The sequence below is a fragment of the Schistocerca nitens genome, chromosome 3 (genome assembly GCF_023898315.1).
Source record: "Schistocerca nitens isolate TAMUIC-IGC-003100 chromosome 3, iqSchNite1.1, whole genome shotgun sequence".
Classification (NCBI taxonomy): Eukaryota; Metazoa; Arthropoda; class Insecta; order Orthoptera; family Acrididae; genus Schistocerca; species Schistocerca nitens.
In genome coordinates this window covers 691,713,623-691,729,924 of record NC_064616.1, presented here as the reverse complement: position 1 = coordinate 691,729,924, position 16,302 = coordinate 691,713,623, and the positions used below count along the sequence as shown (strand labels likewise).

General features: G+C 37.7%; 1 protein-coding gene across 1 annotated transcript in view; it reads right to left on the bottom strand.

The window, feature by feature from the left end:
• Positions 1 to 218: 218 nt before the first annotated feature.
• The window catches only part of LOC126249722 (MAM and LDL-receptor class A domain-containing protein 1-like), a 426,827-nt gene continuing 410,743 nt past the window's right edge, over positions 219 to 16,302 (bottom strand). Inside the window, exons 16-18 of the mRNA XM_049951403.1 lie at positions 13,466 to 13,665; positions 13,092 to 13,257; positions 219 to 2,066 (exon numbers count right to left, since the gene is read on the bottom strand). Coding sequence (XP_049807360.1) covers positions 2,017 to 2,066; positions 13,092 to 13,257; positions 13,466 to 13,665 — 416 coding nt within the window. The 3' untranslated portion in view covers positions 219 to 2,016. The remainder of the gene's footprint in view (positions 2,067 to 13,091; positions 13,258 to 13,465; positions 13,666 to 16,302) is intronic.

Here is a 16,302-nt window from a genome sequence, read left to right as displayed (position 1 = left end):
TATTAATTTTTTTTTATAATGCAGGTCCTCTTTTAATGAAACTATAGTTAAGGTAACAGTTTTATTGATGTATGAAAATATTTTTTTAATGACAGACATTTATAAATGGGTTAGTATCACTTTTATACACAAAGACATACAGACATGATCATGAGTAAAGTGATAATGATGATCACACAAAAAAACATGCAGTAAATAAAGACAACAATTTGTGTTTTCATGTTTCTTGTTGTAACTGATATAAACCAGGTATTACCAACATCTGCAACCAGAGTTTTGGAGTATTACAAAACTTGTTTGAAATGAACAAGTTAACTTAATGTATTTCAAAAATTAATTATATCCATTCCAGGAAAACATCATCACATAATGACCTAGACTTCAGAATACAAAATAAAGAAGTTGTAAGGGTAGTTGTTACAAAATTTGAGGTGTCCATACAGATGAAAATTTAGACTGGAAAGCCCACATCCTCTGTCTCACTAACAAGTTAATTTCTGCTTGCTTCACACAATGTGTAACAAATATTGTGTGTAGCAGACAGTGTAGCAGAATCGTCTATTATGCTTACATCCATTCTGCTATTACGTATGGCCTCACTTTCTGGGGCCATGATACGACAAACCTAATCACCACTTTCACACCACAAAAACAAGCTGTTAGAATAATTACCAACAGTTCAAGGCTAACACCTTCAAGTACTTATTTCAACAGCTATATATTCTAGTCTTATCATGCCTCTAAATATAAAAAGTGTAACTGATACAAAAAAAGTACATAGACAATTTCAAAACAAACTCAGATCTGCATTTGTATTATACAAGAATGTGCAATGACATCCATATAAAAAGAGTAAACAAGCATTAGCACAAAAACAAACAAACACTCAAGGTACTACATGGTATAACAAACTTCTGGCACAGATGAAATAAATAAAAAAAGTCTTCATTTAAGGTAGCAGTGTTAAAATTTTTAATGAGCAAGTGCTATTATAATGCAAACAAGTACTTACAAAAACCTATTAGCAAATAATTAGATTCATGTACTATATGTCATAGTCAAAATGAGTTGTATTTTCAACCAAGTGTTTGCTATAATCTGAATGAAAATTTTGAACCGAAATGTTACAACTACTATGTGTTTGTATGTGAATATCAACTAAGTATTCCAGGTAAAAATATTTTTCATTTCTTTATGTAATTAATCAAAGTTGTATGTGCAATTCTGAATGTGATATTGTGTAAGGTACTATGCACCATAGTATTATGTGGGGTACTGTACTTCTTTGTGATTGTTTATTATCATACATATTCAGTTAGAACCTGTAAACACTTTTTTACATAACTTTTATAGGTACTTCTTGTCATGGAAGTCAGTCTCATAGTTCAAAGTTTATATGAGAATGATATGAGTAAATGAAACGTGTTCCAAGTTATGAAATTTAAAATAAGTGTATGAATTTCAGAGGTAAATTAGTGTTCATCTTTACATTCATAGTCTTTTGGGAATATGTTTGAGGAAATGAAGTAGAGAAATATAATAAATACACCACAATTAGAATGAAGGATCATGGAAAATGATCTTGTGCAAACAAGTTTTGGGAAGTAAATTTTGAATATGTCTTATAGCTGTAAATATCTGAATATGAAGAGTATTGCTCTAATATAGACAAACTCAACTGATTTCTCTTTATTTTGAAGATCCCACAAAGAATGGATCTTCCTGTATTGGTATCACCACATTCTGCAATTAAAATTAGTTTAATAGACAATCAGTGAGTTATAAATATGACATTGTCTGCACACTATTATTATTCACCAGCTTTCACAGCAATCTTCTTTAGAGATGGCATCTGCTTTGATTTGCAGAGTCTTGGTTTTAATTCCTGGATCCTCCATGAAGTACTGTCAATGTGTTTTCTGGAACATGTCTTATATTCTTCTCAAAGAACCATCTGTTGTTATGTTATAGTTAACATTTTATGCGGGTGCATAAAATTGGACCGGCTAAAGCAGATTACAGATTTTCATTCTCTTGGAGCTTTGTATCTGCAATGTCGGGTCGTGCTGAAAGAGGTAAATACAGGAAAATTGAATATAATATAACACTAATATAACATATTAAATTCTGCTTTTTTGTTGTTTAGAAATATGAAGCATGATTCATGGGCAAAACTGTCTTTGGCATGTCATTTTTGTGGTTTATTGGTTCTGAAATCCACAGAAAATGATGATTTATGTTACAATTACTGTTTGGCACATTTTGATTTTTATTGTGTCCAGCACTAGATGATAAAATTCTCAGAAGGATGTACTGGGTGATCAAAAAGTCAGTATAAATTTGAAAATTGAATAAATCACGGAATAATGTAGATAGAGAGGTACAAATTGACACACATGCCTGGAATGACATGGGGTTTTATTAGATGCCAAAAAATACAAACGTTCAAAAAATGTCCGACAGATGGCGCTTCATCTGATCAGAATAGCAATAATTAGCATAACAAAGTAAGACAAAGCAAAGATGATGTTCTTTACAGGAAATGCTCAATATGTCCACCAACATTCCTCAACAATAGCTGTAGTTGAGGAATAATGTTGTGAACAGCACTGTAAAGCAAGTCCAAAGTTATGGTGAGGCATTGGCGTCGAATGTTGCCTTTCAGCATCCCTAGAGATGTCGGTCGATCACAATACACTTGCGACTTCAGATAACCCCAAAGCCAATAATCGCACAGACTGAGGTCTGGGGACCTGGGAGGCCAAGCATGACAAAATTGGCAGCTAAGCACACGATCATCACCAAACGACGCGCGCAAGAGATCTTTCACTCATCTAGCAATACTTTTTTTTTTTGGTTCTAATAAAACCCCATGTCATTCCAAGCATGTGTGTCAATTTTTACCTCTCTATCTACATTATTCCATGGTTTATTAAGTTTTCAAATTTATACTGACTTTTTGATCACCTGGTACAATGGACTCAAGTTTCAATATTTGACCCTCAGTTCATATATGGAGAAGTGCACAAGCTGGCCACTTAAAGAGAAAATTTGGAAAAAGAACAATGAGCTGTATAACAAATATATGACCCAGAAAGTCCTGTATACAAGCTCTTATACGCCATAATATTATGAAAGTGCACTTACTATTTCATTTTAACTGAAAAATTGAAATATCTCAAAAACTACACATTGGATCAACAAAAGATAGAATTTAAATATGTTTGTCTAGGATGGGGACATCCAATGATACCACACTCACTCTCACCCCACTCCATGTGTGGGTGGTAGAGGGCAACTTTGAAATCTTCAGTGGGAACCCACATTTTTATTGCACATTACGAATCTATGACAGAACCTACATATGTTTTGTCTAAAGCTTTTTCTTCATTTCATAACAGATGGCACTATAATCAGAGGAATAGAAATGGGTACACAACCATAATCAATGACGTGCTCCTTGAGTATCCAATGGCACAAGGGATCCCACCTCTCTGCTGCGAGTGTAGGATAGGCCAGCATTTCACAATTTCTAATTGGAAACCCCACTCACAACATTGTATTCCTCTGATGTATTGAACAGGGGACTACTTGACGTGTCACTGCAGCCATGGCTCGAGATGAACATTGCTCTACATTTCCCTTTGTTAAAATGTAGTACAACCGCAAACTTCAATACACTTAGTGATTCACTTTTCAAATGACCATGCACAGGACAGAAGTATATCTGTGGGAATGTCAGCACAGGCATTTCTGATGCGGTCCACCATGTCCTCATGGCCTGTTGGCACTTGCTGGTACAACTTATCTTTTAAATATCCCCACAGAAAGAAATACGGCAACCTAGCAGGCCAATTAATAGGGACACTTTTGCCGACCTACTGACAAATGTAAACATGATCTAATACTTCCTGTGCTTCAATTGCGTAATACGCTGGACAATCATCATGCTGAAACCAAATACATTATCCAATGTCCAGGGCAATGTTCTGCAGTAGTACTGGCAGTTCCTGTTCCAAAAATGTTTGATATCTGTGTCCATTCAATGTGCCATCAATAAAAGTGACAATGCAGTACTGTAACAATATTACCTACCAATATACAGGGATCATGGTGTAATTGCTGGGTGCTTATCTGTGAACTGTTGTGCACTGCCACTACTACAGCTGTTTCATTAGCTTCTTCTGTAACACATTTGCTTCATTTCCTTTTGTCGGTCTGCATGCTGCCATCAGACATAAAGGCATCCTAAACCTTGTAAAAGAACAAATGAGAGCGAGCTTTCTCTGGAAAACTCTTGGCACACAAGGCAACAGCAGCCTCAACATTTCCCCTACAATTCTCTGTCAATCAGGATCATTTCCAATTTTTTCTTCTGTAGTTGCAAAATTCATCATCCACTTACACGTCTGTTCTCTAAATGATAGGTAGGTGTGCAGGCAATAAACACAGTCCAAGTATAATGTTTATAGCTGTTGTCTACATTATACTTGACCTCTGATTGCAGTCTACTGCCTGTTATGATACTTCATAGTTCACTACATGAGTGTAGTGGCACATCAAGTAGTCCCCTGTTTGATATATCAGAGGAATACAATGCTGTAAATGGGGCTTCCAGTCAGAAGTTACGAAATACTGGCCTGTCTACACTCACAGCACGGAGGTGGGGGTCCTATGTGCCATTGGATATTCAAGAGCCATTGAGTATCGTGTTGTAAATTACGATTGTGCACCTGTTTCTATTCCCCCGATTACAGCACAATCTGTGGCCAAATGAAGAGAATGTTTCTGAAAAAACGTAGGTAGATTTTGCTGTGGAATCAATCTCCACTAGAAAAAGGAGATTCCCACTAAAGATTTCAAAGTTGTACCCCGGCCCCCATGCATGGGGTGGGGTGGCAGGTAGAGTGTAGTATCGTTGGAAAGTGCCCTCCAAGACAAACAAATTGGAGTTATAACTTTTTTCAATCCAATGTATACTTTTAGAGATATTTCAACGTCTTCAGTTAAAATGAACATTCTGTATATACAGTGAGTACTTTCTCATAACATTATGGTGCACAAGAGCTCATATATAAAGAATATTATGGCAGTGACAGCCAGTGATAAACACCTTATAAATAAAGACATAGATTAACATGCAACATGAGGAAAGGAAAATTATTACAGAACACAGCAAAATATCAAACTGACAGTATGTGCTCCAGATGGAGCAGGCAAAAGGGTTCTTAACCCGTCAGTACACACAGCTGGTCTTTCAGACCAAAGAGAATATTTTCACGTTAATGCAATGTCTGAAAGTTGTTTCCAAGAAGCTATCTTCTCAGCACCTTTAAGTGAGTGTAATAGGAGTCGTTTGGTATGGTGTATCTGCTATTTCAACAATAGCACTTCTGGTTAGCTCACAACAAAGAGTTCTAGGGTCTCACAGGCCAGCCGCGTGCATTGGTGTCAGTTTATTGTTAGCTCCGCCAAGGTTATTCACGTGCGTGCATATTTGCGGTATCTACTTAGTTTAGTGGTAGAACAGATTTTTTCGTGCTTTGTGCCTTATTTTAGTGTGTTGTAAGTGTTGTAACTGCATCATGGCTTATTCTTACAAGGCACAGGAGGAGAGAATTAGGAACTTGATTGAAGAAGTAATTGCTGAAAGTGATGCTGGTGATTCTGAAGATGGAGAAATCGACTTTGAAGAAATCCAGGACCCAGAGTGGAAAAGTGATTCTGGCACCAAACAAAAAACGTCGAGTGATGAATCAGAAGACAGTGATTGTGGTGCCGACAGTGATGTGTTTCTTGGTAAAGACACAACAGCATAGAACTCACATGCTCTGCCAAAGAACTCCCGCACACGTTGTCATAACATCATAACTCATTTACCAGATGTGAAAGGTACAGCGAAAAGTGCTACAAATCCTCTACAGTGCTGGAAACTGTTTTTTGATGAAAACATTATACACATACTTGTTGACTGCACTAATAGGTACATTCAAAGTATCCAGGGAAACTTTTCAAGGGAAAGAGATGCACAACAAAATAATAAAGCTGAAATAAAGGCCTTATTGGGATTATTGTACTACGCTGGTGTAATGCGTGTCCATCGACTAAGTCTACAAGATTTGTGGCGAACAGATGGCACAGGAGTTGAAATATTTCATCTCACAATGGGCATTAACAGATTTTGTTTTCTTCTTCGATGCCTCAGATTTGACGATAAACAAACAAGAATGGAAAGGGAGAAAACAGATCACATGCCGGTGAGAAGACAGGTGTTCAGTCTAATTGCTGAAAATTTTCAGAAGGCTTATACAGTTTCTGAATACGTGACAGTTGATGAAAAACTAGAAGCATTCTATGGAAGATACAGATTCAGACAGTACATGCCAAATAAGCCAAACAAGTATGGAGTAAAGATTTTTGCAGCAGTGGATGCCAGTATGTTTTACACATTCAACATGGAGATCTATGTTGGGCAACAGCCTGAAGGCCCTTACAGACAGGACAACAGACCAGTTGAACTTGTTCAGAGACTTTGCCAACCTATCCTGAATACAGGCCACAACATAACTTGCGACAATTATTTTACAAGTTACGAGCTTGCAAACACATTGATTACGAAGAAGACGACCATCGTTGGTACCCTGAGGAAGAACAGGAGACAAGTCTCAAGGGGATTTATTAACACTAAAAACCGACAAGGAAAGTCATCTATGTTTGGGTTTCAGAAAAATTGCACTTTAGTCTCTTATGTGCCGAAACGAAATAGAGTGGTATTACTACTGTCAACAATGCACCACAATGGAAATATTGACGAAAATACAGGGAATGATAAAAAACCAGAAATTATCACTTTCTATAACCTTACTAAGGGTGGAGTTGACGTTGTAGATGGAATGAGTGCAACATCTAATGTAGCTAGAAACACAAGAAGATGGCCAATGGTTGTTTTTTATAGCATCATGAACACAGCTGTGATAAATGCTGTTATTATTTTCAGCTCAAATCAGAAAGAACAACTGAGAAGAAGAGAGTTTTTGAGGCAGCTTTCTTTTGCACTTCTGCATGATCATCTTCCGCAAAGAGTAATGTCAAAAATATTGCCAAGGAAGATAACTGAGAGAATTGGAGAGCTTTGCTGTGAGAAAATTTCTGAAGTGGAATCAACTGCAACTTCATGAGGAAGGTGTGTGGACTGCAGAATCAAAAACAGAAAAACAAGATACATTTGTAAGAACTGCAAGAAATACATTTGCCTTGAACATTCTGTTACTGTGTGCCAAGACTGTATCGACAAAATATCTGATTGAATACATACATTATTTTGATAACAGCTGAATTTTATGTATCTCTATTTGTGTAAATATTTTTGACCAAAATATTAAATTTATCCCTTAAATATATTTACTAAACTGATTTTTAATGATATTACTTCATTTAATAATGCTTCCCTCCATAATATACATCTAAATGCAAATTCAGAAAGATAGACACTGTAAGGGTCTGTGAGACCAGCTGCGTGTACTGCCATCCTGTTTCCAGGTGAGTGCACCGCCGGGTTAAGAAGCTACCATACCCAGTTAAGGAAGGAGACGAATTAAAAACTTTTGAAAATTGTTTAAAACTGTATCAAATACAGAAATTCAACTGCAGAATGAGCGAGTATTAAAAATGAAACTAAGTATTGATGTTGTATTGTAACAGAATATATGTAATAATTCTTTATCTACATGTACATTTACATTTATACTCCGCAAGCCACCCAATGGTGTGTGGCAGAGGGCACTTTACGTGCCACTGTCATTACCTCCCTTTTCTGTTCCAGTCGCATATGGTTCGCGGGAAGAACGACTGTCTGAAAGCCTCCGTGCGCACTCGAATCTCTCTAATTTTACATTCGTGATCTCCTCGGGAGGTATAAGTAGGGGGAAGCAATATATTCGATACCTCAGTCAGAAACGCACCCTCTCAAAACCTGGTGAGCAAGCTACACCGCGATGCAGAGTGCCTCTCTTGCAGAGTCTGCCACTTGAGTTTGCTAAACATCTCCGTAACGCTATCATGGTTACCAAATAACCCTGTGACGAAACGCGCCGCTCTTCTTTGGATCTTCTCTATCTCCTCCGTCAACCCGATCTGGTACGGATCCCACACTGAAGAGCAATACTCAAGTATAGGTCGAACGAGTGTTTTGTAAGCCACCTCCTTTGTTGATGGACTACATTTTCTAAGGACTCTCCCAATGAATCTCAACCAGGTACCCGCCTTACCAACAATTAATTTTATATGATCATTCCACTTCAAATCATTCCATACGCATACTCCCAGATATTTTACAGAAGTAACTGCTACCAGTGTTTGTTCCTCTATCATATAATCATACAATAAAGGATCCTTCTTTCTATGTACTTGCAATACATTACATTTGTCTATGTTAAGGGTCAGTTGCCACTCCCTGCATCAAGTGCCTATCCGCTGCAGATCTTCCGGCATTTCGCTACAATTTTCTAATGCTGCAACTTCTCTGTATACTACAGCATCATACGTGAAAAGCCGCATGGCACTTCCGACACTATCTACTAGGTCATTTATATATATTGTGAAAAGCAGTGGTCCCATAACACTCCCCTGTGGCATGCCAGAGGTTACTTTAATGTCTGTAGACGTCTCTCCATTGAGAACAACATGATGTGTTCTGTTTGCTAAAAACTCTTCAATCCAGCCACACAGCTGGTCTGATATTCCGTAGGATCTTTCTTTGTTTATCAGGCGAGAGTGCGGAACTGTATCAAACGCCTTCCGGAAGTCAAGGAAAATAGCATCTACCTGGAGCCTGTATCTAATATTTTCTGGGTCTCATGAACAAATAAAGCGAGTTGGGTCTCACATGATCGCTGTTTCCGGAATCCATGTTGATTCCTACAGAGTAGATTCTGGGTTTCCAAATACGACATGATACGCGAGCAAAAAACATGTTCTAAAATTCTACAACAGATCGACGACAGAGAAATAGGTCTATAGTTTTGCGCATCTGCTCGACGACCCTTCTCGAAGACTGGGACCACCTGTGCTCTTTTCCAATCATTTGGAACCTTCCGTTCCTCTAGAGACTTGCGGTACACGGCTGTTAGAAGGGGGGCAAGTTCTTTCACATACTCTGTGTAGAGTCGAATTGGTATCCCGTCAGGTCAAGTGGACTTTCCTCTGTTGAGTGATTCCAGTTGCTTTTCTATTCCTTGGACACTTATTTCGATGTCAGCCATTTTTTCGTTTGTGCGAGGATTTAGAGAAGGAACTGCAGTGCGGTCTTCCTCTGTGAAATAGCTTTGGAAAAAGGTGTTTAGTATTTCAGCTTTATGCGTGTCATCCTCTGTTTCAATGCCATCATCATCCCGGAGTGTCTGGATATGCTGTTTCGAGCCACTTACTGATTTAACGTAAGACCAGAACTTCCTAGGATTTTATGTCAAGTCGGTACATTGAATTTTACTTTTGAATTCACTGAACGCTTCACGCATAGCCCTCCTTATGCTAACTTTGACATCGTTTAGCTTCTGTTTGTCTGAGAGGTTTTGGCTGCGTTTAAGACTTGGAGTGAAGCTCTCTTTGCTTTCGCAGTAGTTTCCTAACTTTGTTGTTGAACCCCGGAGGGTTTTTCCCGTCCCTCACAGTTTTATTTGGCACGTACCTGTCTAAAACGTATTTTACAATTGCCTTGATCTTTTTCCATAAACACTCAACATTGTCAGTGTCGGAAAAGAAATTTTCATTTTGATCTGTTAGGTAGTCTGAAATCTGCCTTCTATTACTCTTGCTAAACAGATAAACCTTCTTCCCTTTTTTTACATTCCTATTAACTTCCATATTCAGGGATGCTGCAACATGATCACTGGTTCCCTGTTCTGCACTTACAGAGTCGAAAAGTTCGGGTCTGTTTGTTATCAGTAGGTCCAAGATGTTATCTCCATGAGTCGGTTCTCTGTTTAATTGCTCGAGGTAATTTTTGGATAGTGCACTCAGTATAATGTCACTCGATGCTCTGTCCCTACCACCCGTCCTAAACATCTGAGTGTCCCAGTCTATATCTGGTAAATTGAAATTTCCTGTAAGGTTTAATCTTATTTTCTTTACTGTACATTTATTGAATATATACTGAGGTGACGAAAGTTATGAAATATCTTCCAATATCATGTCGGACCTCCTTTTGCCCTGTGTAGTACAGCAGCTCGACATGGCGTGGACTCAACAAGTCGTTGGAAATTCCCAGCAGAAATACTGAGCCGTGCTGCCTCCATAGCGGTGCAGGATTTTGTGCATGTACTGACCACTCAATTATGCTCTATAAATGTTCAATGAAATTCATGTCAGGTGATCTGAATGGCCAAATCATTCACTCAAATTGTCCAGAATTTTCTTCAAATCAATCGCGAACAATTGTGAGCTGGTGACATGGCGCATTATCATACATAAAAGTTGTTAACATGAAATCCACGAATGGCTGCAGATACACTCCAAGTAGACGAACATAACCATTTTCACTCAATGATCAGTTCAGTTGGACCGAGGATCCAGCTCCATTCGATGTAAACACAGCCCACACCATTATGGAGCCACCACCAGCTTGCACAGTGCCTTGTTGACAACCTGGGTCCATGGCTTCATAGGGTCTGCACCACACTAGAGTCTTACCATCAACTATTGCCAACTGAAATCAGGAATCATTTGACCATGTCATGGTTTTCCAGTCATCTGTGGTCCAAGTGATATGGTCACAAGACAAGGGGAGGTGCTGCAGGTGATGATGTGCTGTTAGCAAAGGTACTTCCGTTGGTAGTCTGCTGCCATAGCCCATTAATGCCAAATTTTGGCACACTGTCCTAGTGGATACATTCAATGTATGCCCAACATTGATTTCTGTGATTATTTCAAACAGTGTTGCTTGTCTGTTAGCACTGACAACTGCTCTCAGTCATGAAGTGAACAGTGTCAGCAACTGCGTTGTTCATAGTGAGAGGTAATTTCTGAAATTGGGTATTCTCAACACACTCCTGACACTGTGGATCTCAGAATACTGAATTCCCAAACAATTTCTGAAATGGAATGTCCCATGTGTCTTACTCCAACTACTGTTCCATGTTCAGACTGTTAATTCCCATTGTGCAGCCATAATAAAGTCAGAAACCTTTTCACATGAATCACCTGAGTACAAATGACAGTTCCATCAATGCACTGCCCCATTATACCTTGTGTAGGTGATACTACCGCCATCTGTATGTGTGCATATCGCTATACTATGACTTTTGTCATCTCAATGTGTATTAGACCTAAGCCTTGATTTAATATAACATGCTAAATGCAATTTGAACACAGATGTTACATCTGTCTTAGCTGTCTGCCTATAAAATTGTACAATACTCCCAGCTGAAAATGATCAGCTAGAGTCCATGATCAAAGAATAAATAAGTAAATCCTTATATACAAGAGTTGCACAAAAGTATGGAAACACTATGAGAAATGTGTTTGAACATAAATGAAGATGCTAGTCAAGTCTGCAACTTACACTGTTGTATTTGACCATAAATGGCATCTGTGCAATGTCACCAGTATTTGCAAGTGTCAGTCATGGTCAGAACAGTGTTCTGTGTAGTTTTGAGTGTATTATGTCAGAGATAAGTCAATTTGAATGCGGACAAATTGTTGGTGCTCCTGTAACCAAGATGGCTAAGATGTTTGGCGTTTCAATGCCTATACTGAAGATATAGGATACAGGGAAAATGATCATCTGGTAAGTCACAATGTGGATGAAAGTGTGTGATGTATGATTATGACAGACGGTCATTGAAGAAGGCAGTGACAAAAGCTAAGTGGGCGACAGCTGCAAAAGTCACTGCAGAACTGAATGCCACAGTCATGAACCATGTCAACACCTAATAACATGAAAGGACCTCCAGAAGTAATGAATTGTAGGATCAGCTGGAATTTCAACCGACTCATCAGTGATGTGAATGCCCTTAACAATAAAACATGGTGCCAGAGGCATAAAAGCTGGACTATTGAGCAATGGAAAAAAGTCATTTAGTAAGATGAGTCTTGTTTCACACCGTTTCCAACTTCTGGCTGAGTTTATGTCCCAAGAGTGAAAAAAAGGTGGGGATTTGGTAATGATTTAGGCAACCATATCCTGGTATCCCATGAGCCCCACAGCTACATCTACTCTGCAAGATTGCATTACTACCAGGGATTATGTGGCAGACAGAGAGGAGGGAGGAGGAGATGGACAGAGAGAGGAGGGAGGAGGCAATGGTCAGAGAGACGAGGTGGTCATAGGAAGGAGTGGAGGACATGGTCAGAGAGAGGCCAGGCAGGAGGAGATGTGTAATGTATGTACTGTTTGCATCTACTGATAAAGCTGCAAGTAAAAGGGTAGTAAATAAATATATATAATGAGTTACAGTTTTGTTGCATTTATAGAAAGTAAACATTGAAAAGATGTGGAAACAGAAGTTACATAAATGAACAAAATTAGGAAGTGCAAATATTAAGCACAAACTTGAAGAAAGTGTTCCCTTAATTTTGATGTCCTCTACACTAGTGGTTGCCTATATTCTCTTCAAAATTAATTAGGTGAATTATTTTAAATTCCATAGTTGTTCACAGCACAGCAGTTAGTAAAGACCTGGCAAAATATGGGAAATATGGGCAGCCTATTCATGAGCCAGAAATCACCAGCTTCTTCCTAAAGTCTGTGAAGAACATAATTAATTTTGGGAGCAGAGTTATCCACTGTTCACAGAGGAGAACAAATGTAGCAGCTTATGGTGGAAAAACTTACAATGTACTCTGGAGCCAGGAAGGCATATAAAGCCTTCAAAAATGATCTTTTTGGAGTTGATGAAAATATTAAAATGAATCAATTAAAATACTTTTTAGACTACATTTTTCTGAACTGAGGATAGGGAATATAACTGCAATGAGTATTAAATGTCAATGAGAAGGCTGTGTCAAGGCATTTGATGATACCATTACAAAGGAAGGATTCTTCAGAATTCACTAGATTGCTTATTATACAAGCAGGTATTTTCTGCATAACTTACTGCTGCATGAGCCATCTGAAAATGTAAGCTCATCTACAGCAAAGCCGCCATTTGTTGCTTGCCCTTCCAGCACAATTCGAAAATCTGATGCAGCCTCCACAGTGACCTGTGCTGGGGTCCATACAGCTCTAGTAGTGTCCAATGCTCCTGCTGATAGTGTCCACAACTGTGACAAAAACAAATATTATTTGAAATATAAGATGAAAACTTTCACCTCATTTGTACAATAATTCATACACATGACAAGATAGACAGTAGGAATGGAACATTAATTGTTGCTGTATTTGTATTTATCACTTACTAATGGGAAGTTTAAATTTCTTTGAGACCACAGAAATTATTACTATGCACGCAACAGAATGGGTTTTCATTACCTTCTCAGGAGGATAATCTCCAGAAGTATTGTTATCCTGTCTGACCACTCTTAGTTCTGCCATATCACCCTGACCAAATGCAGCAAACCAAAAGCTGAAACACAGCTGCCGATCGTCAGTTGCCTCTATCACTGGAGATATTAGACGTACTGTACTTGCAGCAGCATTTTGGTTGAATAAATCAAAATAAACATATCCACCTGAAAAATGAAATTTGTAAATAAAGTATTACACAAAATATTTATTGTAGTAATCAAATGCTTTCATGCATGTATAATTGCTTCATCATAATTGTTTTTTAAATAATGTGAACTTGATGCTGCCTCAGATTTGCTTTGTATGTCGTTATTAATCCTGTCACTTGTATCCCATTACTTTGGAGCTCCGTAGCAAATGCTGAAAATGTGTTATTTAACTTTAAGACTGCGTAAATGAAACTGAGTAGTACAACACGTTTGCAGTGATTTGTTCTGAAATAAAATTATGGTGCTCATTTGTAATATTTTAAAGTAACATTCTAGAGCATATAAATATGATTCACATGAAAGTTTACTTGAAATGTACAAGAAACCTTAATTTTGATCTGCACTTGGTGAAATAAAATTAGAACTTCTTGTCCTCTTTCCTAACTCTCATAATGAAGGAGAGCTTTCAGGGTTGAGTTTGACACCAAGTTGAGTTGGACACCAAAGAGGTCACTATAGAAAACACTTTTACATTATTGTATAGCTACAATGGAATGGTATTAGGTTATACCTACTGCTGATACCACACATTCAGCACATGCCCCACTATTAGTAGCTATGTTAGTTCCCTTAATAAGCATCACACAATGCAAAATAAATACTGGTAATGATGGTAGAGAGCTAATTCAGAGTTTTATGGAGATGGGTGCCATGGTGCATATCATTTTCACTGCTTTGTGTTGTAGTTTAAAAACATTGATGTTATTCTTCTAGTAGCCCAAAAGTACCGTAATATATGGTATAAGACTGTGTATCAAGGATTAGTTAATGACTGATAACGAAATGTTGGCAAAGTGGTATATTTTTGCCAGAAAAAGTACACTGTTGTTAATTTTACATGCAGTTATCTCTATGTGATTATGAAATCAATTGTTATCCCAATAAGTTATGTTCAGTCATTATGTTATCATTCAATATAACATATAAGCCCATCGGTATCTATATTTACATGATTACTTGTCAAATCAGTCTTGTGTGTTTAGTGGAGGGTGCAAGACATCATTTTCAAATACATCTACCATTCCACTCTGTAATAGCACATGGGAAAATGAACACCTAAGTATTTTGATGCAAGCTCTCATTTCAGTGATAGTGTTGCAATTATTGTTTCCCCAATGACAGTGAGAGGTCACAGAATATTTTAAAAGCCTGAGAAGTGAGTTATCCATTGACAAGAATTTGGTACAATGAAAACAACCTTTCTTTAATCATTGGCCTGCTAACTCATTCATCACATGTGTGACACACTTTCCCCTATTCAGTGATGATACAGTTGAGCCAGTTGGCTTTAAATTTCTCATGCGTCTTTTGCTGAACATACTCGATAAAGATCCTGTACTATGCTGAAGAGGATGAACAAGAATAATAAAAGCTCTTTCTTTTGTGGATTTGTTCCAGCTTTTATGCATTCTGCCAATAAAATGCAGTCTTTGTTTCACCTTTTTGCAACACTGTTCATAAAATCATTCCAGTTTATTTTGTTCCTAAGTGTAGTTGAATCAGCAACCTTTAAATCTGCGTAATTTATTGTGTAACAAATTCAAGAGGCTTCTCTTAGCCACGTGGTGGACCTCGTACTTATTATTTTTCAAGGATAATTGGCACTTTTAAAACTATGCAGAAGAAATGATTTTAGGATGGATTTTGATCTTTTGTTGACTTAAATAGATGGTAAATGATACCAACATCTGCAAACTATCTAAGAGGACTGCTATAGCAAGAACAAACATGATTTATGGAACACAGTGTGCAGCACCTAAGATGCAATGTAGTACAGGTTGTGCATAGCATTGAACACATTGACTAGACAACAGTAATACAGGGTGTAGAATAGACTGAGCACGTGTTTGCAATTGCTTAAATAATATTTCTTTGGTGGCTCACAAGAGTGTTCCTGGGGGCTGACACAGGTGGTGTCTATAAGTGGGCCTGTGAACTATGTGGACGTGCGATCTCTGAAATTGCACACATCATGAGTGAAGGTACACCAAGAACTGTTCAAACTGTCCCCTAAATCATTTACATTGACCAAGAACAGCAACAGAATCTGTCACAATTTCTACTGGACTGCCAGATATAACTTTCAAATCATTAACTGAATTTCCATTAATTAATATATAGGGCATATTGTTATCTTTCTCACTGGAAGTATGAATCCAGTCAAATAACTAGGAACAGTGTCAAAAGCTATCTGAAAAACTAAGAATATGATATCAGTTTCAGAAGCCCACCATTACATTTCATTCCTACTTACACAGATAGAGCCAGCTGGTGTATCAAATTAATAATATTTTATAAATTTGTGCTTGTTGGGTGACAATATATCATTTTATTTGAGATATTTCACAATATTTGAACTCAATATAAGTTATGAAGTGTGCCTATGAATCTGTGTTAATGAGATGGGGCTATATGCTTGTGAATTGATTCTATTGTTGGGTGTATTGATGTGATCTGTGCAACTTTCTAGTCTCCAGATACAGATATTTCATCAAGCAAGTAGCTGTATAGGATAACTAAAAATTGAGTTATTTCAGCTGCATTTTCTGAAAGGAACTTCATTAGAATCCAATGTGTGCAAAATGACTTTCC